Below are 24,861 nucleotides of genomic sequence, written 5' to 3' on the forward strand. Positions count from 1 at the left end.
GTACCATGACATTTCTGATATTTGTGTTTGAAGAGTGATTGATTAAGGAGAGTTCACACCTTAATTTTCACTTACTTTCAAGCATGGGGCAGCTTATTTTTAATAGTTGTGACTTCACATAGAAACTGAAAGTCTGAGAATAGTATGATGAGGAGCAGAGAGGATTTGATAGAGAAGAGCTCCCTCTTAAAGCTGTTTTCTTGGAATCTCACAGTGCAGTTTGTTGAGGTGGATTGGAGTAATACTGGTAAATAATGAAGTTGGCTTTGATGCTTTAGTTCATCAGAGCTGACATATGCCAATGCAGCTGTATACATTTCTGCAAAGTCTGTTCTCTGGTCTATGATTTGAGAAGAAGACACTAGACGATATATATGTATATAAATTCTGTCCCCTTTTCCCTCATTCTTTTATGAACTATGTGACCCAGATCTGTTCATAAAAAGATGAGCATAGTTTTGCCTGGGGTGACCATATATCCAATTTGCCTTGGACACTTGTGGTTTATGCCTGCTGTTCCTGTATTATGTCCAGTTAGCACCCTACTCATCTAGATGATAAATTATACAGACTGTGTTTTTAATTAATTTTTATTTGTCATTGGAAGGATAATAGCCATAGTCTACTCACTTTAAAGTCACTTAAAATTCATTTAAACTTAAAAAAAATTTAATCATACTTTTCATTAAATTGTAATGTTTAGAAATTATATTTATTTATATATTAGAAAAACTAGTTTTACTTGTGGAAATATTGAAAAACTGAGTTGAAAAAAATGCATAGATCTGAATAAGACAGTTGATACTCGATTTTTTGGGTGAGTTCTGTTGTTGACTAATGTCAGTTTTATACACAACTCTGAAGGGATTTTTTTAGCTTATATCTCAAAAGATATTGCTGTGTTGGCATACATAAAGTGTTCATCAGCACTTACAGGCATTCTAACTGGCTTTGCAGCTCTGCTTCTTTTATGATGCAATAGCCAAACTTGTTTGGGTGCCAGAGTTATCTTTGCCTTAGTTTTTAAAATTGGCTGTGGTAAAACACCCAAACAATATAGAAATGTGTGAAATAAAAAGTAATAGTTCCATCTCAAAGCCCCATTCTCCAGCACTGTTTCCAAAAATCATTACAGTTTAGATTTCTTACCCTAAGAAGCAAGAAAGTAGTTCATAAACAAAATACATGAGAATTTTTATTTTAAAATTTGGTGGCAAAGCAAGTATAGAGTATTATTTTCTAAAATATTGATTTATTGAGCTGAATCATCTTTGGACTGCTATTTTTTATGATTTTTTCTTTTTTTTTTGAGTTGGAGTCTCACTCAGTCACCCAGACTGGAGTGCAGTGGCCACTCCTGGCCACCACAGCCTCGACCTGCTGGGCTCTGGCGATCCTTCCACCTCAGCCTTCCAGTAGCTGGAACTACAGGCTACTACAGGAACTACGCGCTACCACGCCCAGCTAATTTTTAAAAAATTTATTGTAGAGATGAGGTCTCAACTGCCCAGGCAGGTCTCGAACCCGTGGGCTCAGGCAATCCACTCACCTCAGCCTCCCAAAGCGCTGGGATTACAGGCTGAGCTACTTATTTTACCAGTATTTTGAAATGATGATTTTGTGTTTTTATGTGACAGCATGGTTTTCACAACTGCAAAAATTAGTGTGGGATCACAGATTAAATCTAACTGTGAAAAGGCCAAAACACTATAAGATTGTAGTTTTGAAATACATTATTTTTTCAGTCTAATAATGCTGCTATCTTTGGTAAGGTAGAGGAAAAAAGAATTTTAGGATAAAAAAAGTTGACTGCTTGACTGGGCATGGTGGGTCATTCCTGTAGAGGATTACTTGAAGCCAGGAGTTCCAGACCAGCCTGGGCAACCTAGCATGGCCCTTAAAAAAAAAAAAATTAGCCGGGTGTGGTTGTGGATGCCTGTAGTCCCAACTACTTGGGAAGCTGAGGTAAGAGGTTCACTTGGGCCCTCGGAGGTCAAGGCTACAGTGAGCCATGATCGTGCCATTGTACTCCAGCCTGAGCCACAGAGTGAGACTTCGACTCAAATAAACAAATAAAAAAAAAAAATTGAAAATGCTTGACACATGATAGACTTTCAATAAATATTACCTTTTTATTTTTGAGTCGAAGTCTCTCAATCTGTTTCCCAGGCTGGAGTGTGGTGGCACGTTCACAGCTACCGCATCCTTGACCTGCTGATCTCAAGTGATCCTTCTGTCTCAACCTTCCAAGTAGCTGGAAATACAATTGTATGTCACTATGCCCAGCTATTTATTTATTTATTTAAGAGATGAAGTCACGCCATGTTGCCCAGGCTGGTCTCGAACCCCCTGGGTTCAGGCAATCCTCTTGCCTTCACTTCCCAAAATACTGGGATTACAGGCATTAGCCACTGTGCCCATCTAATAAATATTACTTTTGTTTAACTTTTTCTTCTTTCACTATGCTCTTTAGGTGGAAAACTTCCTAAAAGGCAATTGAACATCCTTAAGAACAGTAACTAGAATTTCATTCTAATTTTTTCTTGTAGTTATTAAAAATAATGTTTTTGTATTTATTACAGTATTTAGTAGTTGTATTTTCAATTCTTAAAATTTTTTAGATAATTATTCTTACTGGACATGATTTTTAGAACTCGTTGAAGTTCAAATTACTTGATAAATTTTTCTTCTTTAATAAATATATGATATATGTAAATGTTAAAAATATATGTGCCATAAAATTCATCATTTTAGACTGTATAAGTCTATGGTTTTTACTATATTCAGAAACTTGTGCAGCCATCACTACTATCTTATTCCAGAATATTTGTCACCTCAAAAAGAAACCTGAACTCAGTAGTTACTCCCATTCCCAACTCTCCTCTTTCCTGACAACCACTAATCTACTTTCTATCTCTGCAGATTTGCCTATTCTAGACATTTCATATAAATAAAGTTTATGTGTATTGGAGCAGTATGTATTTTTTGTGACCAGCTTCCTTCATGTAGTATAATATTTTCAAAGTTTCCCTATGTTGTAGCAAAACTTCAGAGTTTGTTTGTTTTAGTGTTATTAAAATATACGTAACATAAAATTTACCATTTTAATCATTTTACAATTCAGTGGCATTCAGTGCATTCACAGTATTTTGCAATCAACACCATTATCCATTTGCAGAACTTTTTCATCATCCCAAACAGAAACTCTGGCCTGTTAAATAATAACTCTTAATTTACCCTCCTGTCAACTAGTAACTTATTTTCTACTTTCTCTCTTTATAAATTTGTCTATTCCCGGTACCTCATATACGTCGACTCATGGAATATTTTTTTGTTTATGTCTGGGTGATTTCACTTAGCATAATGTTTTCAAGGTCCATCCATCTTGTGGCATGTGTCAGAAATTCCTTAAGTGTGAATAATTTTCCATTGTATGTATATGGCATATTTTATTTGACCTTTGTTCTGTTCTGGACACTTGGCTGTTGTGAATAATGCTGCTCTGAACATAAGAGTACAGATATCTGTTATAGTCCGTGGTGGAATGTGTGATAACTTTATGTTTAATCTTTTGAGGAGCTGCCATACTTTTTCACAGGGGCAACACCATTTTACATTCCCACTGGCAATGCACAGGATTCCAGTTTCACCACGTTTCCACTAAAACTTGGTATTTTCCTTTTTAAAAAATAAAAATAAGCCAGGCACAGTGGCTCATGCCTATGATCCCAGCAATTTGGGAGACTGAGGCAGGAGGATCGCTTGAACCCAGAATTTGAGACTACCCTGGGTAACATAGTGAGACCTCTTCTCTACAAAACATTAAAAAATACAGCTGGGCATGGTGGCCTGCGCCTGTAGTCCCAGTTATTCAGGAGGCTGAGGTAGAAGGATCTCCTGATCCCAGGAGGTGGAGGCTGTGGTGAGCAGTGATTGTGCCACTACACTCCAACCTGGGCAACAGAATGAGACTCTGACTCAAAAAAATAAATAAATAAAAAACAAAAATAGCCATTTTAGTGAATGTGAAGTGTTATCTCAGTGTGGTTTTGATTTGCATTTCACTGATGATTAGTGATGCCGAGCAACTTTTAGTTTATTGACCATTTGTGTATCTTCTTTGAAGAAGTATGTGTTCAAGTCCTTTGCCTGTTTTTGAATTATGCTGTTTGTTGTTATTGAGATGTAGGAGTTCTTATATATTTTAGATATTAATCCCTTATCATACATATGATTTGGGAATATTTTCTCCCATTCTGTGGGTTGACTTTTCATTATTAGTAGTGTCCTTTAATGCTCAAAAGTTTTTAGTTTTGAAGTTAAATTTATATATATTTTTCTTTTGTAAAGAATTGATGTTAATTCTTTAAACATTTGGTAGAATTCACCATTGAAGCCTGGTGATTTTCTTTGGGGAAAGTTTTCGTGATTAGTAATTTAGTCTTTTTACTTACGGATCTGTTGAGCGTTTCTGTTTCTTCCTGAGTCAGGTTCTGTAGTTTGTTTTTGTTGGAATTTGTCTGTTTTATCTAAGTTGTCTAATTTGTTGGTGTAAAATTGTTCATAGTGATTTTTTAATCCTTTTTAATTCAGTAAGGTTGGGAGTAATGTTTCCTTTTCTGGTCTTATTAATTTGAGTCTTCTTTCTTGGTCAGTCTAATTGTTTTGTTGATCTTTTTAACCAACTTTTTGTTTTATTGATTTTTCACCATTTTTTCTTACTTTTTATTTCATTTATCTCCTCCCTAGTCTTTACTATTTTCTTCCTTCTGCTCTGCTTTCTTTGGGCTTAGTTTACTTTTTCTGATTTCTTCAGGTGAAAGTTAAGGCTGATTTGAGATCTTTTTTCCCTCAATTCTGTAGAGTGTATTAAAATACACAGAACACAGAATTTGCCATCTTAATTGTTTTTAAATGTACAGTTCAGTGATATTAAATGCATTCATAGCTGGGCTCTGTGGCTCAGCCTGTAATCCCGCTCTTTGGGAGGCTGAGGTGAGTGGATTGCCTGAGCCCGCGGGTTCGAGACCCTCCTGGGCAACTTGGCGAGACCTCATCTCTACAGTAAATCAAAAAAAATTAGCCTGGTGTGGTAGCGCACACCTGTAGTTCCAGCTACTTGGAAGGCTGAGGCCGAAGGATCGCCGGAGCCCAGCGGGTAGAGGCTGCAGTGGCTGGGAGTGGCCACTGCACTATAGTCTGGGTGATAGAGTGTGACTCCAACTCAAAAAAAAAAAAATGCATTCGTAATATACAGCCATCACCGACTGTCTTCAGAACTCTTTTCATCTTGTAAAACAGACACTCTGTACCCATTAAACAATAACTCCCCTTTCCGTCCTCCTCATAACCACTGGCAACTACCATTCTACTTTCTGTCTTTATGACTTTAACTACTTTTAGTACTTCATATAAAAGGCATCATACAATATTTGTCTTTTTATGATTGGCTTATTTCATTTAGCATAATGTCTTCAGGGATTATCAGGATAACATATGTCCGAATTTTCTTTTTTTTTTTTTAAGGCTGAATAGTATTCCATAAATGTACATAACACATTTTGCTTATTCATTTGTTGATGGATACTTGGGTTACTTCCACTTTTTAGCTATTAAGAAATGATGCTATGAACCTGGGTATACAACTGTCTCTTCAAGACCCTGCTATAATTCTTTGGGATATATACCCAGAAGTGGAATTGCTGGATCATATGGTAATTCTATTTTTAATTATTTGAAGAGCCACCATACTGTTTTCCACCCCATCTGTACCATTTACATTCCCAAAAGCAGTGTACAAGTCTTCCAATTTCTGCATCCTTGTCAACAGTTATTAGTTTGTTTTTTGTTTTTTTTGTTTTGGTAGAAGCCATCCTGATGAATGTAAGGGAATATTGAATGTATGTGTGTGTGTGTGTGTGTGTGTGTGTGTGTGTGTGTGTGTGTGTTTAACATAGGTGCTTAGAGGTATAAATTGTCTTTTAAGTACTATTTTTACTGCATCCCATAAGCTTTGTTATGTTTTCCTTTTCATTTATTTCAAAATATTTTCTAACTTCCCTTGTGAATTTTTTTTCTTTGACCCTTTGGTTATTTAGGAGTATATTGTTTAATTTTTACATATTTTATTTTCTTAAATTTCTTGGTTATCAATTTCTAACTTTGTTGTGTTTGGAGAACATGTTTCTATGATTGTTATCTTTTAAAATCTGTAGGGACTTGTATGGCTTAACACATTGTTTATTCTGTGTAGTGTTCCTTGTGCACTTGCGAAGAATGTATTGTGCTATTTTTGTTGACATAACAGATTTGATAATATTTTGTATGTTAGAGTAAAATATATATCATTGTAATTGATGATTTAATATTTTGAGACTGTCTTCTTTTGATTTATATAAAGTGCTCCCTGTTTATGTTAATTCATTGGAGGGCAGATCTATGGTCAGAACATAGAGTGTTTAGAGCGATCAAGTTTGAATCTTGTTAGTGCCTGTTACTTAACTACCTGGTAACTTGTATCATGGGCAAGGAACTGGACTTCTCTAAGACTAAGTTTACTATGAATGTTTTGAACACTGAATTAATTCCTTGCTTATTATATAATTGTTGGGAACCTAAACACATAGGTGTTTTATAGGTTGTAGTCACTTTGCATTACCATTGTTGTTGACTATTTTATAGCATCCCAGTGAAATGCATGCTTGCCACATGCTTGGTCTACCACTAAGAAGACTGTTTTTACTGAGGTTTGATTTATCTACAATAAAATGCATCCCTTGGAAGTGTATGTTTTGATAGTTTAATGAGTTTTGGCAAATACGTAAACCTATATAAACACCACACCAATCAAGGTCAAGAGGACTTAATCACTCCCAAAAGTTCCTTCCGTCATAGACAACTACTAATAGGTATTGTCATTATACCAGGGGTGCCAAAAAAATGTATACACATTTTAAACGATGTTATCTATGTATTCCTTTTTGAAGTTGAATTGAATTATGGTAGCAATGTGTGTAATTGCAGAAGTCACACATAACTTGTAGTCATATGATATTGGCATATATTGAGTATTATAATTTTAATACAGTTTTTTTCCTTTCTTAAAATATGCATATATATTTTTTGCACTCTGACTAAATTTTTATTTTCTAGAATTTTATAAAATGAAATTGTGTAGTAAGTACTCTTGTACCTAGCACCAAATATGCTTCTAAGATGACTTCAAATTTTTGTGTGTATCAGTAGTTCTGTTTATTGCTGAGAGGTAATTACATTGTATTAATAAATTACAATTTATCCATTCATCTATTGATGGACATTTGAATTGTGTACAGTTTTTGGCTTTTATGAATACAGCAGCTACTAATATATATATATAAATATATAAAGTACTTGGTAATGTGCTTTCATTTTCATGGCCTTAAGTAAATTATGGTTTTCTGATTTCATTTGACGTAAGTGTTAAATATATTGAATTTCCAAATATGTGGGGATTTTCCTGCTGTCATTTTGTATCAATTTGTGGTTTAATTCTGTTGTGGTCAAAGAATGTACTTTGTGTGGCTTTTAGTTTTTTTTAAATTTGTCAGCGTTTATTTGATAGCTCAGAATGTGGCCTATTTCGTTGGAAAAAAACTACGTGTGTTATGCCATGAGTAGGTGGGTTGTTCTAAAATATCATAAAGATCAACTTGCTTGATAGAGTTGTTGAAGTACACCGTATTCATATTTTGTGTGCGTGTGCATTATCAAATTACTGAGAGGTATTGCAGTAGATTTGTCTGTTTTTCCTTTCAGCTCTACCACTGTTTTCTTTACATATATTTACGTTTTATTGGTACATGTATAATACATTTAGGATTATGCTTTCTTGGAGGACTTACATCCTTTACATAATATCTCTCTTTGTCCCTGTTAGTATCCCTTGTTCTGAAAACTACTGAAGCTAGGTATTCATATGGTTGGATTAAAATCTTAATCTGCCACTTTTCTAGATCATTTGCATCTGTTCCTTCTGTTTGTTTTTTCTTTATTTCTATTTGTCTTTTATGTATTAGGTAAGTATTTTTATGGTTTGTTTTATTTTCGTTTCTCTTTTTAAAATAATTGTAGTTGTGACCCTTTGTTAATTTTTTTTTGGTCTTTTTTTCCTCTCTAGTTCAGATACTTGTGTGTGTTTTTAAGTTTACTGGTCTTTCATTCTTATCTAGTTAATTTCATCCAGTTAATTTTTTATTTTAGATAATTTTTATCTCTGGAGTTTTATCTGGTTGTTTTTGATATACCATTTCTTTCCTTGTTATGTTGATGATTTTTAACATATTTGATGTAGGTTATATTAAGTCCTTGACTGTTAATGCCATTATTTTTGTTATTTCTGCATTTTCAGTTGACTGAATTTTCTTCTAGTTATATGTCTCCATTGCCTTCTTCATGCTATGTCTAGTAAATTTTGATTGAATGCTTTGGATTTTGAATATTACATTGTTGAACATCAAGTTTTGTTGCATTCCTGTTAGAGTATTGGACTTTTTTGTTTCAGAAGTTGATACAATATTGTATTATTGTGGCTTATTTTTAAGTTGTTAATAGGGTAACTTTAAGCATAATTTAGCTGCGTTGCTAGGACCCAATCTTTCTGAAGTATCCACTGAATGCCCTGAATTTTCAACTAGGAATCTCCAATTTAGTTTGAGCTCTGACAAGTGTTTCAGCTTTGGGGACTCTTGGTCACTTTTTGCCCAGTTTCATGGAGTTGTTCATCTATACATGTGTGACTTTTTCCACAACATACCTAATGGACTTCTGTGCAGTTATTGACCTCTTCCTTCATAGCACCTTCTACTGTGTCCTACATATTCTAGGTCCCTTAGCCTCCCTGAATTCTGATTCTCTTCTGCTCTAACGTGAGATCACTGAACTCTTTGTGGGTTCATGTTCCTTGCACTGAGATCTAGAACCTGCAGGCAGCACGTCTGCACTGATATTTGGAAAGTGCCTCTAGGAAAAAAGTTGAGGCAAACTTCTGGCTTAGTTTGTTATCCTTCTTACGGGTCATTTAGTACTGACTGTGTCCTAACATTCCCAAATAGTTACCTCAAAAAGTGTATTTTAAATATATTCTTTAGCCGGGCTCGGTGGCTCAGCCTGTAATCCCGCGCCTTTGGGAGGCTGATGTGAGTGGATTGCCTGAGCCCGCAGGTTCGAGACCCGCCTGGGCAACTTGGCGAGACCTCATCTCAATAAATCAAAAATTAACCAGGCGTGGTAGCGCGCGCCCGAAGTTCCAGCTACTTGGAAGGCTGAGGCAGAAGGATGGCCGGAGCCCAGCAGGTCGAGGCTGCGCTGGCCGGGAGCGGAGCGGCCACTGCACTCCAGTCTGGGCGACAGAGTAAAACTCCAACTCAAAAAAAAAAAAGTATATATATATATATATATATATATATATATATATATAAAAATAATCTTTCAGTCTTCTAATTGTTTACAGCAGGAACATAATAATTCTGGTTCATTAATTGGTTGGAAGCGAAAGCCTTAGCCTACAATTTTATTTTCAAAACTTTTTGTTCCCCAGAATTAGCCTAAAATGCCTAATCTAATCTTTGTTTGCTAAGTAAGAGAGCCTGTTAATTTTGTTAGAAAAATATAAAGGACTTACTTATTGTACAGTTTTTCAACCGTGTCATTAATAAAAAATTAAACTTCCCTACCTTATTCTCCCTTTTATATGGTAATCTGTTGCCTATGACAGTTAAAGAAGAAAAAACTGGATATGTTATTAATCAATTGTTACTTTTCTTATCTTTTAGACCTAAAGATTGTCTTCGGTCTATTATGAGGAGGGTGAACCATAAAGATCCTCATGTTGCTATGCAAGCTTTGACTGTAAGTGGTTTCATCCTAAGCTGTACCACGAGAGTGTCTGCCAGAATTGAGCCCTTTTAACTTCTGGTTTTATGCTTTTAGCTTCTAGGAGCATGTGTATCAAACTGTGGCAAAATTTTTCATTTAGAAGTATGTTCAAGAGATTTTGCTAGTGAAGTAAGCAACGTATTAAATAAGGTAAGGAACATTATTTCCAGAAATTAATTAAGACAGTCTTCTTTCATTGTGTATTTTATTAAGTCTTCATATTTTAAGTAACAAAGGACTATTCTGTGTTTTGTTTAACTCTGTCTAGGCTATATCTATCCAATATATAAGTAAATGTTATATTTTGCTAAAGAAACTATAGTATATCACATAACTCTGAGAGTTGAATTTTTCCAGTCATACTAGAGTTTGTTTAGCCTTTTTATCTTCATGCCTTTCATCTGATAGAAGCCATGTGTTTCTGTATCTAATTAAATAATGCCAGTCTATTTAGGTACAGTTTTTGTAACTGTTTTTGTAGCTACAGAGGTATTTTCCTAATGTAAAAACCCTTCAGAAATACCACTAAAGGTACAAGGCCCTGCTAGGTTTTCATCTTGTTATGAATAAAGTCACAACCTGGCCTTCACAGAGTTTTAATATGGTACTGCTGTTCTTACTGGCAGAACCCACAGCTAGAGTTGCCCCAAAAGTAGAGACAGGGAAGTTCTCCACGAGAGACTTCTCTAAGCAGTCGCAGATGGGGCCAGTTGGGATTCCAAAAAAGAAAAAAAAAAATAGAAGCAGCACTAAAGCCCAGAGTGATCAGTCCAAAGCATTTATTAGGGAAACTTACATACAGAGGGTGCAGTGTCCTCCTGAGGGACAGTAAGAAAAGAGATGTTCTTTCAGGTGTGTCTGTGATGATGGGGTTGGGTTATGAAGTTGTTATGAGGACTTAAATAATTTGGTTCAGCTTTGGAACTGGTTTCTACGTGTTTAGCAGCATTGATCATTTAGTGTTTTGGGCGACAACCTGGACAACTTTATCAGTGCCTGGGAATGTTTGAGGACCCATCTTGGGTTCCAGCCTTAGCCATGCAGCTGGCTGGGCCACAGAGTAGGTCAAGGCACTGGATCAGGACACAGAAAGGGAGGAACCAAGTCTACAATTGCCTACTTAATGCACGTGAAATAAAGAATTCAAGTCACACAATTTAAGGTATTTAAAAAATTTAGATCAGTAAGTATTATGTGAGCTTGTCTAGTAAAAATTTGTGTATTCTAAAGGTGTGATTGTTTCTGACTTTTTTGGAGAGAGTGTTCTACATCAAAAAATTTTTCAGATGTTAAGAGGGAAAATACCTCGTGTGTTTTGGGAGTAAATAAGTAGTTCCAGGTTATAGTACAAAACAATGAAGAAATGTGATAAGATTTTAAAGTTCTGTATTTTTCAAGCATTATGGTTGTGTGCTAATTCTCTTCTTCTTTGGCTTTATTCAGTTATATTTAGTTATTATCTATTAATTAAGAAACATTGTCTTGAATGTCCTTTAAGATGTACAACTGCTTGTGAAGGAATTCTAACCTATTTTCTATAATTTAAGTGAAGATGTAGCATACAGACTTGTATGTAGTAGTGTAAACAACTTTTGAAAAACAACTACGTATAGTAGAGAGGACTTCTCTTAATTTTCTAAGTGTTTCACAATGAACATATTGGTTTTTATACTTAAAGGAAGGATATTATTTTGACAAAGTGAAGTTTGCAAGATGCTTAACATGCAATGTACCTCATACTAGACCTCAGATAATTAAGCATCAGGGAAAAAGTACAAAATCATGAACATTAAAAAGTCAGGAATTAAGAAACTATTATTTATTCTCTCCTTTCAACTTTTTTTATTGATCTGCAAAAAGCAAAACAAAGTTCACTACTTTCTTGACTTCCTAACATAAAAAATTTGCCTAGTTGCAAAATACTCTGAAAAATTGTCTTTTTGATCTCCAAAATAAGTTATTACATATTTAACGTTTTGATTCTCAAGTGAGAGAGAGATATATATAATGGTATCGTCTATGTTTTTTCATAGTGTGACTATAACATTACTTTATTTCTAGTAACCAACTATGTTTTCTTATTTGTCTATAGCTGGGGTTAACTTGTGATTCAAAAAAATATCTGTAGCACTTTGTACTTTTTTGTATTTTATGTGTCTATTTTAAATCATTACCCAGGAAATTGGTGTCTTTTCATTAGTTTTTTCCCTCTATTTTATAGGGTCATCCTAAAGTTTGTGAAAAATTAAAGGCTCTTATGGTTGAATGGACAGATGAATTTAAGAACGATCCGCAGCTTAGTTTAATATCAGCAATGATTAAGAACCTTAAGGAACAAGGAGTTACATTCCCAGCTATTGGCTCTCAGGTATCTTGTAAAGTTGTGTGTGCTGTGTTTCGTTTCTCTAAAATAGCTATGTTTATTTGAATTTTCATTTTTCTTCAGGTAATTTTTAGTACTTCAGAGTAATTTTTGTTAATAATACTAGGTGTACACTCAAAGATGACAGAAAAATATTGTAATGGAATATTAATATGCGTCAGTCTCCACTTTGCATTGTCTCTACTTGTTTATAAATGAATTGGTTTACTATTTTGCAGTTTAAAATTTTTTATACACTTTTAATGAAATAGATAAAATAGCTTTATTAAATCAGTAACACCAAAACATTATTAAATAAATGCTTTTAATGCTATAATTTTATCCACAAAGAATGACAGCTCAAAAATCAGGATACTTTTAAAATTTAGGGGTGAGTGTAGAGGTTCTTTTAATTAGGAAATGTATGAATACCTGTATTAAAAATAGGAAGGAGATGCAAGGAGTGAATGGGAGGAGAAGTACATAAAGACCGTTTTTCTTACTAAGAGCTGACTGGTACATAAGTCTTCTTTCTTTCCCCAGTAGGTATGATTGAAAGATTTAACTTTCCTCTTCCAAAAAGAAAAAAAAAAAGAACAATCTAATTTATGTCATACTGGAAAAAAAAGGAGTTTTAAAAAAAGATTATTTTGCTACTTGTTAACCATCATTTAGGATGCCCAGCTAATCACAGGGCTTAACATTTGTGGTAGTTTACTACACTGTCTTTCCCCACTGTGTGGATTGGGGCAGATTATAATAAGAGGTGCAAAATATGAACAGAAAACTCTCAGTGTGGAGGGCTTATGTTCAGGCTTTGACCATTTCAAGGAGTCATCATGTAGATTATCTACATTCATCTAGACCTATCTAGACTTTCTTCCCAAGGCATTGCCAGCTTATCTGAGTGCTCTTGAGATGTGAATCCAAAAATATATCTGGGAGAGAAAGGAAGCAAAGGATATTTTTTTCTTCTTGGTTGAAAAAAATTTTCTTTATGATTAGTTTTACAAGGATAAATTAGAAGTATTCATAATTGAGTTGGCTTTTACTACTCTCAAAATAATGTCTGGAATCTGTGTAGTTAAGTACTAATTTTACGTAGAATAATCCAATATATTATAAATTCCTTGGCAACAGAAACAGTGTCTGTTTGTTGAAGCAGACTCACTGCAGAGAACCAAAGAATATATGTAGATGCTTAGTGGAATTGTACAATTCTATACCTGTTCTTGAACTCTTCACTCAAAGTGTGGTTTATCGGTCAGCATCATTAGCATCACCAGGAAACTTGTTAAAAATGCAGCATCTTAGGTGCCACAATTCAGACCTGTGGATTTATTTTCTTCATTTTAACAGGATGATTCTGTATGCACATGGAAGTCTGAAAAAGACTGCTCTAAAGTACAGCTCCCAGGGCACAAAAAACTACACTTCAGGCCACAAAGAGACTTACTGTTAAAAGAGAAGGAAGAAAAATTAATGATTTGTTCCATATGTAGTCCTGTTTGGTTAATCTAGAATCCCAGGTCGCTGTGGGAATAATTTAGAGATCTTCTCGTCTAATCTGGTCATGCGACAGATGAGGAAACTGAGAATCAGAATGGTTAAGTGACTTGTCCAGGGCCACATCTAGTAGTTGACAGAGCTGGAACTTGAATACAGGCATGATGACTTTCAATCCGATGTTCTTTTTACTACCTGAGCCTGCCTTCCATTTGATATAGAGATTAGTGGATATGTGTCTGCCTAAACTAGACTTTGAAGGACAAGAAGTGGCGTGAACACTGGCAAGAGCATCATGTCTTGATTGGTAGAGAAATTACATTATTCTCTTGTTCAAAAGGTTCAATACTTAGAAGAGCAGTAGTGAAGACAAGTCTTATGTTTCTTCTTTTGATCTAGATGTTATAAAATATGCAAAAGCTAATCCTGCTATAGTTGCTGCCTTTCAGCTATAGGAAATATATAAAATGTACCTAAAGTAAAACAAATGGAATGATTTTCTTTTAGTGATTTCTGAAAAGCTTATCATCCAAAACCTATATGTAATTTTTAATGTATTTTTCTTTCATTAAACCCTTTATGAAAAAAATAAATCATATAGGTTCAATTGTAGAACTCCGTCTAGATTTTAAACCCACTTAGTTAAGACATCACTTCATTTTCATCACACTCAGTTTTGGTTAGGACATACTTAACAAAAGCCCCTGAAAATAGAAAGATTTTTCTAAGTGTATTTTTTCATCCAAGTATAGAAGAGAATAATGTAAAAATATTGTCATTCTTCAGTCACCTAACTCATGCTGATGCAATTCTGTTAGCACTGACTATTCATGTTGAGGTATAAGTCAGACTAGCACTGCTACTGTATTTGACTAGTTAATAAGACAAGTGTCATTGTTATACTGAGAGTCTGATGATATTAAAGAACTTTGAAAAGTGTGATTCAGAAATATAGGACCTAATGTAGCTTGTTTCTGTGGTTCCTTCTCAACTGATAGATATTCCTCCACAGAACACAAAAGGTCAATATATCCAATTGTGAAGTTCACCCAATTGTGAACAAAAATTTATATAAATGATAAAGGTTGTTTCTGGCTAAGCATACTTTCAATTTTCAGAAGTGTATCATAGTAAAATATATGGAAAAGATTACAACTAGTGACTGACCAGAATTAAGTGTTTTAAGTTGTATTCAGTGAATTTCAAAAAACTTTTCTTATTAGCTTTTCTAAAAATAAATGCCTGTGCTTTTGACAACATGCAGTACAGTAAGTGAAGAATACAGGACTGTATTTTACTATAATTTTGAATATTTTGCCTTCCATACATTTAACACACATTTATTGCTAATGATATTTTGGCACTTTTCTTGAGGGAACACACAGTCTGGTTGTGGAGACAGACATATAATCAGATAATTAGGATAGAAGCTGAGACTTACTGTCTGTTTCTCTGTGTCAGCCACTATTTCAAGTGTTAATTATGTGATAATTTGAATATTTTTAAGAATTCCATTTTTTTTTAATTGGTTACTCTGGAAACTACAAGAATTACATTTGTAATTCTTCAAAACTACTTTGAGTTAATATTCGATGTAAAATATAGAAACCTTGCAACTGTGTAAGTCCATTTACTTCCCACCTCAGCAGTAATGCTGTAGTAGTCATGTGTATTACCTCTACGTACATTATAACCCTGGAGTTAATGTTATACTTTGTTTAATCCCTGAATGGACTCCATTTTGAAAGCTACATGTATTAGTTTAGTCCTCTCAATAGACTGTGAGGTGCCCATGAGGTGTGTGTAGGTGCTATTATTATCCTCATTTTACTGATGAGGAATTTGAAGGACAAAGAGGTTTCTTTCTTTCTTTCTTTTTGGAAAGCAGGATTTATTGAGAGGACAGAAAAGTTCCCACAGTGGGAGGGGGGTTGCCCAATGTCTATACCCGATGTCATACAGCTGGAAAGTTGGCAGATCTGGGATTTGAACCTATGTCTGCTTGACTCTACAACTAGCATTCTTAACCACTCATGTTACAGTACCTTCTTTAAAAGTGTTGTCAGGGGAACAAAGAGGAGAGAATGCTTAGTTAAGGGGTCTAGGGATGTTTCATTGAGAAAGTGGTATTTTAGCTGTTAACTGACTGATGAATTCACATTCGATAGGGAAAAAGAGTTAATGAAGCAAAAGGAGCCAGAGGGGGGAGGACATTTTAAGTAGAAGCATATGTGTGTCAGCAGTGTAGAAGTACTAGTACTTAGAGTACTCAGGAACCATTCCGTTTCTGGTACCTGTTAGAGTGGTTGGAGATGTGACTGGTAGGATAGGCTGGATTCTGATTTGCTTTGAATGCTATGCAAAAACTGAGGACATGGAGGCCATAAGGCTTAGAAGCTTGCAATTACGGGTGTGTGAATCCATATATATATATATGTTTCATTTGTACCTTGCCTTATTTATAAAATACGATATGCTGTCAGAATTAACCACTTGTATTTTTCTTTGCAAGTTAGGATTTTATGAGTATTTATATCATTATATTTAAATCTGAATTCTTATAAATAACATCCTGACATTTGATTCAGAAGGAAGTAATAAAATATAACTATTGAATAAATATTTTAAAATTTTAAAAATTATTTCTTTTTAAATAATTACATCCTTTTCTTTCACAGCCCCTTTTCTGCCTTTAGAATTTTTTCTAAAAGCTTGCACATCTCCTCTAGTGTTTCTTCTCTGATTTGTGTGCTGTCTGCTTGTGGTTTATTAACCTCTTTACACAAATCTGGGAGACTGTCTGCTCTGTCCGTCCTTGCCCCCAGTTCTGACTTTTCTCCCTCTCCTTTCAAGGTGGGAGCTGCTGCAGTTTGGATTTCTTTCTTTAGAAGTCTGTGGTAGATGGATGAGAAAGGTCTGACAAATTACTAGATTAGGAGTAGGAGAATTTGAGAATAACCTCAAATATCGTGTTCCTCTTTGTGTGTTAGGCTGCAGAACAGGCAAAAGCAAGCCCGGCACTTGTAGCCAAGGATCCTGGTACTGTGGCTAACAAAAAAGAAGAAGAAGATTTAGCAAAAGGTACGTTTTTAAGTCCCTGATGGTGGGAAAAAGATAGGCCTGTGACTGAATATTTTTTTCTCTGAGATTCTTAAGAATAAAAGAAATAGGATTTTGCAGCTAAAACTGAAATCTACTTTGTTTTGCTCCTTAGTGTCATTTCTTTCTTCTCTTTTTTCAGAGGCAACTACTGTCAAATGTGTTTTTTCAGTTTATGTTTTTATAGTACTTTTACTATACTTTATATCCATAAACAATATCAAGCACTTTTTTGTGTCCAGCAAATTCTTTTTTTACAAATAGGACACGCTAGGTACAATTGCAGCTTACTTTTATCATGAGATCTATTATAAATCAAGTCTGTTTTAACTGTCATATGATATTCCAGTGTACTAATGAATACACCATACTGTCTCTGCCTCCTACTGATGGACATATGGGTTGTTTCTGATTTTTTTCACTATAATAAATAATGCTCTGGTGAGTATTCTTGTACATGTTCCCTTCTGTATATGTATATATGACCCTCTCTATTATATGTGATTAGAAGTAGTAACATTGGATTATGGGAAAGGGACATCTTCAGTTTCGCTAAAAGGTTTGTATGACTTCCTCTTCCATCAGCAACTTATAAAAGCTATTATTATTTTTACTCTCCTGGCAACACTTGATATTTTTAACGTTTATTTTTCTGAATCTGATAGGTTTGAAATGAGGTTCAATTATTTTAATATTTATTTCCAAGATTATTAGTGAGATTGATTCCTTTTTTGTATGTTTATTGACTGTTCTGATTTTCTCCTAGTTGGATTGTCTTTCTTTTTCTATTAAAAAAAAATAATATGTAGAAGTCTTTATTGTAAATCTTTACCTGCTATATCTATTGTAGCTATTTACTCCTGGTTTTTAACTTATACTTTAACTTTGATAATGGTGTGTCTTATCATATAGAAGTTTTAAATTTTGAGGTAATTAAACATTTCTTGCTTTTCTGTTATGATTTTTAACTTTTGTGTTTTTTTTTTTAACATATTTTTCCTTTCTCCAAGGTCCTAAAAGATATTTTCCTATATTGTCTCCTAATAGTTCTAAAGTTTTGTTTTCATATTAGCTCTTTTGTCAATCTAGAACAAGGGTGGAGAGGCAGAGGGGTTTACAGGATTGAGCTGAAAGCAGGAAAATCAGTGCATTAAGATTGCATGGCAGAGCCTGAGTGACACAAGGGGATAATGTCCACTGGAGGAGGAGTGGTAGAGATAGAGGAGACACATTTGAAATTTACCCAGAATCATTTAAATTAAAATTGTTTAGCAAAAATAACCGTTACTCTATTGAATTCTTTTGCTAGTAATGTGTATACTTTTTAACTTTCAGTTGTGAGTGAATGAATTAATGAATGTGGTTGACAGAATGGTTTTTGTTTAGTCTATCAGGATATATCCTAGTTTCCATCTACGCTATTGAAAACATTTTTGGTCTTTTAAAACTCACTATTTTCCAGCCATTGAATTGTCCCTCAAGGAACAAAGGCAACAGTCAACCACTCTTTCCACTTTGTATCCAAGCACCTCCAATCTCTTAACTAACCATCAACATGAAGGCCGAAAGGTTCGTGCTATATATGACTTTGAAGCTGCTGAGGATAATGAACTCACTTTTAAAGCTGGAGAAATTATTACAGTTCTTGATGACAGGTAATAGTTACTATTAAATTGAACATTTATATGAAAGTATGTACCATATTCCTGTTGACCTCAGTTAAGTGTTGAACCAGATATCTTCTCTGTATGATGATTGGTTAATTTCCTTGTATCATACTGTATGGATTTTTATTTTGTAGTTCAATTTTTTTCTCATCTGTTATTCAAATAGTATTTTATTTGTTTTGGAGGCCCAGTTTAATATATTCGTTTTTGGTTCCATCTAATAATATTGATTGTTGAATTATTTAAAAAGTTAAGATTTTAGAAAATAAACTGAGTATGTATATGCATTTATAGAATTTATAATACATATTTAATCTACTGAATTTATTTACACAAAATAGTTTATCCATGTGGAACAAATTTATTTTATATGGAATTATATATTTGCAATATCCTAGGGGAGGTAATACAGTGCATCAGTTTGTTAAAACTATTATAACTTTATGATGTTTTACTTGAAAATGAGTTGTTACTGATGCTTGTTATTGATAATGCAGTGCTAAGATTTGCAGGTATTTTTTATTTTTTGAGTCAGAATGTCACTCTGTTGCCCAGGCTAGAGTGTAGTTGCTCACAGCTACTGAGCCTCGACCTGCTAGACTCAAAGATCCTTCCACCTCAGTCTTCCAAGTATCTGGATCACAGGCACATGCCACCATGCCCAGCTAATTGTTTGATTTATTGTAGAGATTGAGTCTCCCCAAATTGTCCAGGCTGGTCTCGAACCCTTGGACTCAGGCAGTCCTCTCACCCCTGCTTCCCAAAGCGCTGGGATTATAGGCATGAGCCATCCCACCCAGCCTGCAGGTGGTTTTTAAAAGTGAATTCAAACTGATTTAAAGTTATCCCTATAGTATTTCTCTTACTGTCTTGGTCCATTTGGGCTTCTATAACAAATCCCATAGACTGAGTGGTTTATAAACAACAGAATTTTTTCTCAAAGTTCTGGAGTCTTAAGTCTAAGATCAAGGAACCAGCAGATTCAATATCTGTTAAGGGTCATGGTTCGCAATGACCATTTTTCCACCGGAAGGACAGATGAACTCTCTGGGGTCTCTTTTATAAGGTCATGAATCCTACTCAAGATCTAATTCACTGCCCAAAGGCTCTGTCTCCTAATGCGGTGGCCTTGGGACTTAGGATTTCAACATGTGAATTTTATGAGGACACATTTAGACTTATATTTTAATGTTTTTATGAGCTGGTTAGTTGGAAATTGCACAAAACCTTGATCATTCTTTCAAAAAATACTTAGTGTGTTTGCCAGCTTTCCATATACTAGGCAATAGGGATACAGTGGTGAACATGATACCAAGGAGTGTACTCCTTGTGGATATTTTGTGCTATGAATGGTATCATCTTTCATATGCATTCTATTTGGAGAAAAAAAATTGCTAATATGTACTAGAAATAGTAATGATTTAGGAATGAAGATTGAAATTAGGAGCCTTTATATCTCATTGCAAAGGGTTCTTAAGCTACAGCCCATGAACCGTCTGAAGCTGACAGTTTTTAAATATGGGGGCCTCTTTTTTGGAGAGAGTTCACAACTTTTTATTAGAGTCTCAAAGTACTCACTAGTATCCAAAAAGGAAAAAAAAAACTGTGTTTAATAGCTTTTTACTTTCTCTGAGACCTCCTATTTGTAATAAAGATAGATTCATTGGCTTCTTCACTGGATTGTTGTAAAATTCTAATCTGGTAGTAGTGTTAGTTAAATATAAAAAAAGATAAAGATTTGTAATAATAAAAATATTTGTTATACTGAAGCATTCTTTTTCATCATAGTGATCCCAACTGGTGGAAAGGCGAAACCCATCAAGGCATAGGGTTATTTCCTTCTAATTTTGTGACTGCAGATCTTACTGCTGAACCAGAAATGGGTAAGTATCTTCTAATCTGTCACTTGATAATTTACATTCCTCTTCTTCATGAAAACTGACTAAACTCAACTTTTTGTAGTGGTGACTCTCAAATGTTAGTGCCTCTAAGGTGTTCATTAAAAATACAGCTCTCTAGGCAGATTATTTTCCAGAAATAATCTAGGAATTGAAATTGTCTACCAAGATTACCTTTAGACATAAGTTTTTCTTTGTCATATATGTCTGTCTTTATAGAGGCCATTGTAAAAATGCAGATTTATTAAGAAGTGTTACGGAATTTGCATATTATACATTTTTCTTATCAGTTGATAGAAGTGTCTAGCCCCAGACTTGAACCAGTAGCCTCTAAGCAACATGTCAGATATTCAGATGGAGCCATATTATAACAAATCATATAATAGCTTTTTGTTGGATTTACAACCCTTGCTGATAAGGAGAAATAAACTGTAAAGTGGAGTGATGGAGGAAAAGTGTTCTTAGCAGCGTGCATATCAGATGCAGGAAAGGCCTTGCATGGTGGCTTACACCTGTAATCTCAGCACTTGGGGAGGCCAAGGCAAGATTACACCTGTATCTCAGCACTTGGGGAGGCCAAGGCAAGATTACACCTGTATCTCAGCACTTGGGGAGGCCAAGGCAAGATTACACCTGTATCTCAGCACTTGGGGAGGCCAAGGCAAGATTACACCTGTATCTCAGCACTTGGGGAGGCCAAGGCAAGATTACACCTGTATCTCAGCACTTGGGGAGGCCAAGGCAAGATTACACCTGTAATCTCAGCACTTGGGGAGGCCAAGGCAAGATTACACCTGTAATCTCAGCACTTGGGGAGGCCAAGGCAAGATTACACCTGTAATCTCAGCACTTGGGGAGGCCAAGGCAAGATTACACCTGTATCTCAGCACTTGGGGAGGCCAAGGCAAGATTACACCTGTAATCTCAGCACTTGGGGAGGCCAAGGCAAGATTACACCTGTAATCTCAGCACTTGGGGAGGCCAAGGCAAGATTACACCTGTAATCTCAGCACTTGGGGAGGCCAAGGCAAGATTACACCTGTAATCTCAGCACTTGGGGAGGCCAAGGCAAGATTACACCTGTAATCTCAGCACTTTGAGCCCAGGATTTCAAGACCAGCCTGGGCAACATGGTGAGACCCTATCTCTACAGAAAAAATTGAAAAATTACCTCAGCCAGCATCCCGGGCAGAGGGTCAGTGAAATCAGCCTGTGTGTACATGAGAATGAGTGAGAGATAGCATCCTTTGCCTCCTCGACCTACTTGAGACAGCTCGGTAGCCACCAGTGCCAGGGCTGTTCAAACTTGCTACAGAGGTTCTCAGACCCCAGCATTTCCCAAGGCAAAAGAAAGGAAAGAGTGACCTCTCAGAGTGGCTTTCAGAACCTTCCTCCTGACCAGATAAATAATGAGACTCACTGAAAGTGGTGCTTCATACCAAGAAAGACTGAGGCAATGTGGGACTATACTTGGTGTAGATCATCTTCAAGTAAAGAAAGAACCGAGATTGGTTAGTGAAAGATAAGAGTCAAGCTCTTCACATCTCACCTGGTAGGGCACTGGCAGTCCAGGACCTTCCATCAGGGGCCTTCTTACCTTTCCAGGGAGTCACCCTGGCGAAAAGACAGTCAGTTGCCCACTGAGATCTAGTCTGGTCCATGGAGAGGCTTGGAGAGCTTGGCTGCAGGAGGAAGTAGAAGGTAGACCTTAGTCTTCCTCACTAATGGGCCTTGGCAGTCTGCTGCCTTTCCTTGGGACCTTTAGACACACCAGGGAGCCGTCCTGGCCAGAGCTGTCAGTTGCCACCAAGTTCCGGCACAGTCCACAGGGAGACAAGGGTTTGAAGAGAGGAGAGTGAGAAAAGAGTCACTAAGGGAATTTTCCCATACTTGACCACAGATGAAAGGGTCAAGTGAGGCAAGGTGGGCTGGAGCCAGTGGCCGGGGCTGCGGGAATAATGCAAGATTGCAACCAAGTAAGAGAGTAGAAAGAAGTAGCTTATTATTCACCTTTCACATATTGGAAAGTGGGCTGACACTCACAGGCAGGAGTGGCCTTGAAGGGCCTCCAAATGGGTATATTTAGGGCCTTTTGGGTAGAGGGATTTTGGTCCAAACGAGTGTCCAGGGCTGCGGGTCTTTGATGTTGATTGTAGTCACAGGTCTTAGATCTTGAGGTTGCCAGACATTATCATCCCCCGTCCTCAGGTGGACAAAGGGAGGGGGCTTTCCTGCAAGAGACTTTCCTGTAAGAGACATTTGCAATCCACTAACTCCTTGACCAAAACATTTCTATTTTTTTGGCCAGCCAAGGGGTGATCTTTGATCTTCAGCCTTGACAAGGAACCTGAAAGTTTACTACAGATTATTATGCTAAACCATGAATTGAAAGATTGGGCTGTCCTGGTCTTGCATTTGATGGAGATTTGCAAGGGGATAGGGTAGGCTGCCACTTGGTCTGCAGTAGAATGTCTGAACGCTTCCTAAAACCTGCTTATTGGAAATTGATCTGTCTGTGTCTAATCTTTGCTAGATTCAAAGTGTGTCAGTCAAAGCATAAACGGCTATGCTGAGGCAAAATGAGAACTAAGTTTATTCTAAGTTTCTACAGGTACCTCCTTTCATTCCTACTTCTTATTGTTTTAAAAATATTCTTATTTGTACCTGGGTACAGGGATGAAGATCAGGCTTCTGTAGCTACTTTCTGCTGAACCACTGGGTGTAGAGCTGTCCCTACTTGTCTGGAGCAAGAGGAGGGGATGAGAGGACAGGAGCCCATGGTTGTTAAGTATCTTCAGTATCTGTATCCAAAGTACTGTGCACAAGCATACACTATTAGAATTAACCCTACTTTAAGAAAGGTCATTACAGCCACTGTTATGACATATTGAGGCTTTGATGTCTGATGAAATGTATTTATAGTTACCCCAGTGGGTTTGATACCCACTGCAGGAGTCTAGGCAGTTTTCACTGTTGGCACCAGTGAATTTGAGTCCATATGTGTTTGTTCCCGCAGCTTGTCTTCAAGCTTCTTTGGGTTGTAGTAAGAATGTGTATGCAGTTATAAGGGGTTTTGTTAAAAACAATTTTAAAAAGGAAATACAGCTACTTTGACGAAGTCTGAAGAAAAAAATTGAAAACATTAGAGACAGGTAGTTAGGTTATAGCTTAAATTGTAGGAAATGATTGTGAACAAGAGAATTTGAAACATGTAAATGTTGGCAAGTGAAAACTGTCCCTTTTGTTTTTATGATTGGTCTGATATACCTTTACAATGATTGATATGCTAAGGGTGAAGCCCAGGTAACCTTTACTCGAGAGAGATGGGAGACTGATGTCTCTCTGCTTTTAATGCATCCTGTGTTGGATTAGTAATCCTTGGACCTGGTTTGCAGGCAGTTCAGGAGGAGGGTGTGGGGTAGGTGTGGTTCCTGAGGCTTTTTTCTTACCCCACCCTAGAGAGACTGAATTGAGAACTTGAAAAGTTTAAGTATTAAAAGTTTTAATAGCATAATATTATAACACAGAGGGGAAAAAAAATTTAGCCAGTGTGGTGGCATGCATCTATAACCCCAGCTACTCAAGAGGTGGTAGTAGAAGGATACCCTGAGCCCAGGAGTTCGAGGTTGTGGTGAGCCGTAATTGTGCCACTACACTCCATCCTGGTCAACAGAGTGAGGCTCCAACTCAAAAAAAAAAAAAAAAAGTTGCAGGAGATGTAATGGGCAGTAGTCTGTAAAGTATTGGGAGATAAAGTTCACTATATTTCTACATAATACTATAAAGAATCATCATAATGTGAGTTTGAGTCATTAAGAAAAGCTTAAGTTATAATCTATCTCCATTTAAGAAAATAGAAAAACATGTTCAAGCCTAGAAAGATTTTTATTGGTGACTGAAAAGTTTAGAATCTTTATAGTTTTATATATAAGTTGGTAAGCTACAGCTATCTAGCAAAATATCTCATTTTTCTATGCCAGATAGAAAGGATCAAAGAAAATTAAAAACCACAAGATACTTAGGTCTTTTTTTAGTTCACAATAATTTTCTGAAAAGATCTTTGTCTTAGTCATCTTTATATTTCCACCAGCACCTAGTACTGAATCTTACCCATGATACATACTTCATAAATATTTATAGACTAAAAATGATACATAAATATATGTGTTAGCAATAAAGAGATGCCTTGAAAGAAAAGGCTTTAACAGCAAACCAGAAATTATACATCTTTAGTAAAACATTCTCCCACAGTTATTACAAGGGTGCCGTGTTACTTTTATAGAGGCAGATTTTTAATATGCATTCTTTTTTATGAAGTTTTTTTTTTTTGTTTGTTAGAACTCAAAAACATGAAGAACCTCGCTTAAATGGCATTGCATAGTGTGCTGACTTTTTAATAACCTGGACAGGTGAT

The 24,861-nt window shown here is 35.8% G+C and overlaps 1 protein-coding gene across 7 annotated transcripts in view; it reads left to right on the forward strand.

Moving 5' to 3' along the window:
• STAM (signal transducing adaptor molecule) overlaps positions 1 to 24,861 on the forward strand; it is a 74,945-nt gene that overhangs the window by 32,374 nt on the left and 17,710 nt on the right. For 3 of the 7 annotated variants that reach the window (XM_021711504.1, XM_008056339.1, XM_021711506.1), the window contains 6 exons: positions 9,813 to 9,888; positions 9,970 to 10,065; positions 12,137 to 12,283; positions 16,774 to 16,864; positions 18,345 to 18,537; positions 20,338 to 20,432. In XM_021711504.1, coding sequence (XP_021567179.1) covers positions 9,838 to 9,888; positions 9,970 to 10,065; positions 12,137 to 12,283; positions 16,774 to 16,864; positions 18,345 to 18,537; positions 20,338 to 20,432 — 673 coding nt within the window. In that variant the 5' untranslated portion in view covers positions 9,813 to 9,837. Of the gene's footprint in view, positions 1 to 5,609; positions 5,715 to 9,812; positions 9,889 to 9,969; positions 10,066 to 12,136; positions 12,284 to 16,773; positions 16,865 to 18,344; positions 18,538 to 20,337; positions 20,433 to 24,861 lie in introns of all 7 variants that reach the window. The other 4 variants (XM_021711508.1, XM_021711507.1, XM_021711505.1 and 1 more) reach the window with 3 other exon arrangements.

This window comes from Carlito syrichta, unplaced genomic scaffold (assembly GCF_000164805.1).
Source record: "Carlito syrichta isolate Samal-C Ts95f unplaced genomic scaffold, Tarsius_syrichta-2.0.1 Scaffold302327, whole genome shotgun sequence".
Lineage (NCBI taxonomy): Eukaryota > Metazoa > Chordata > Mammalia > Primates > Tarsiidae > Carlito > Carlito syrichta.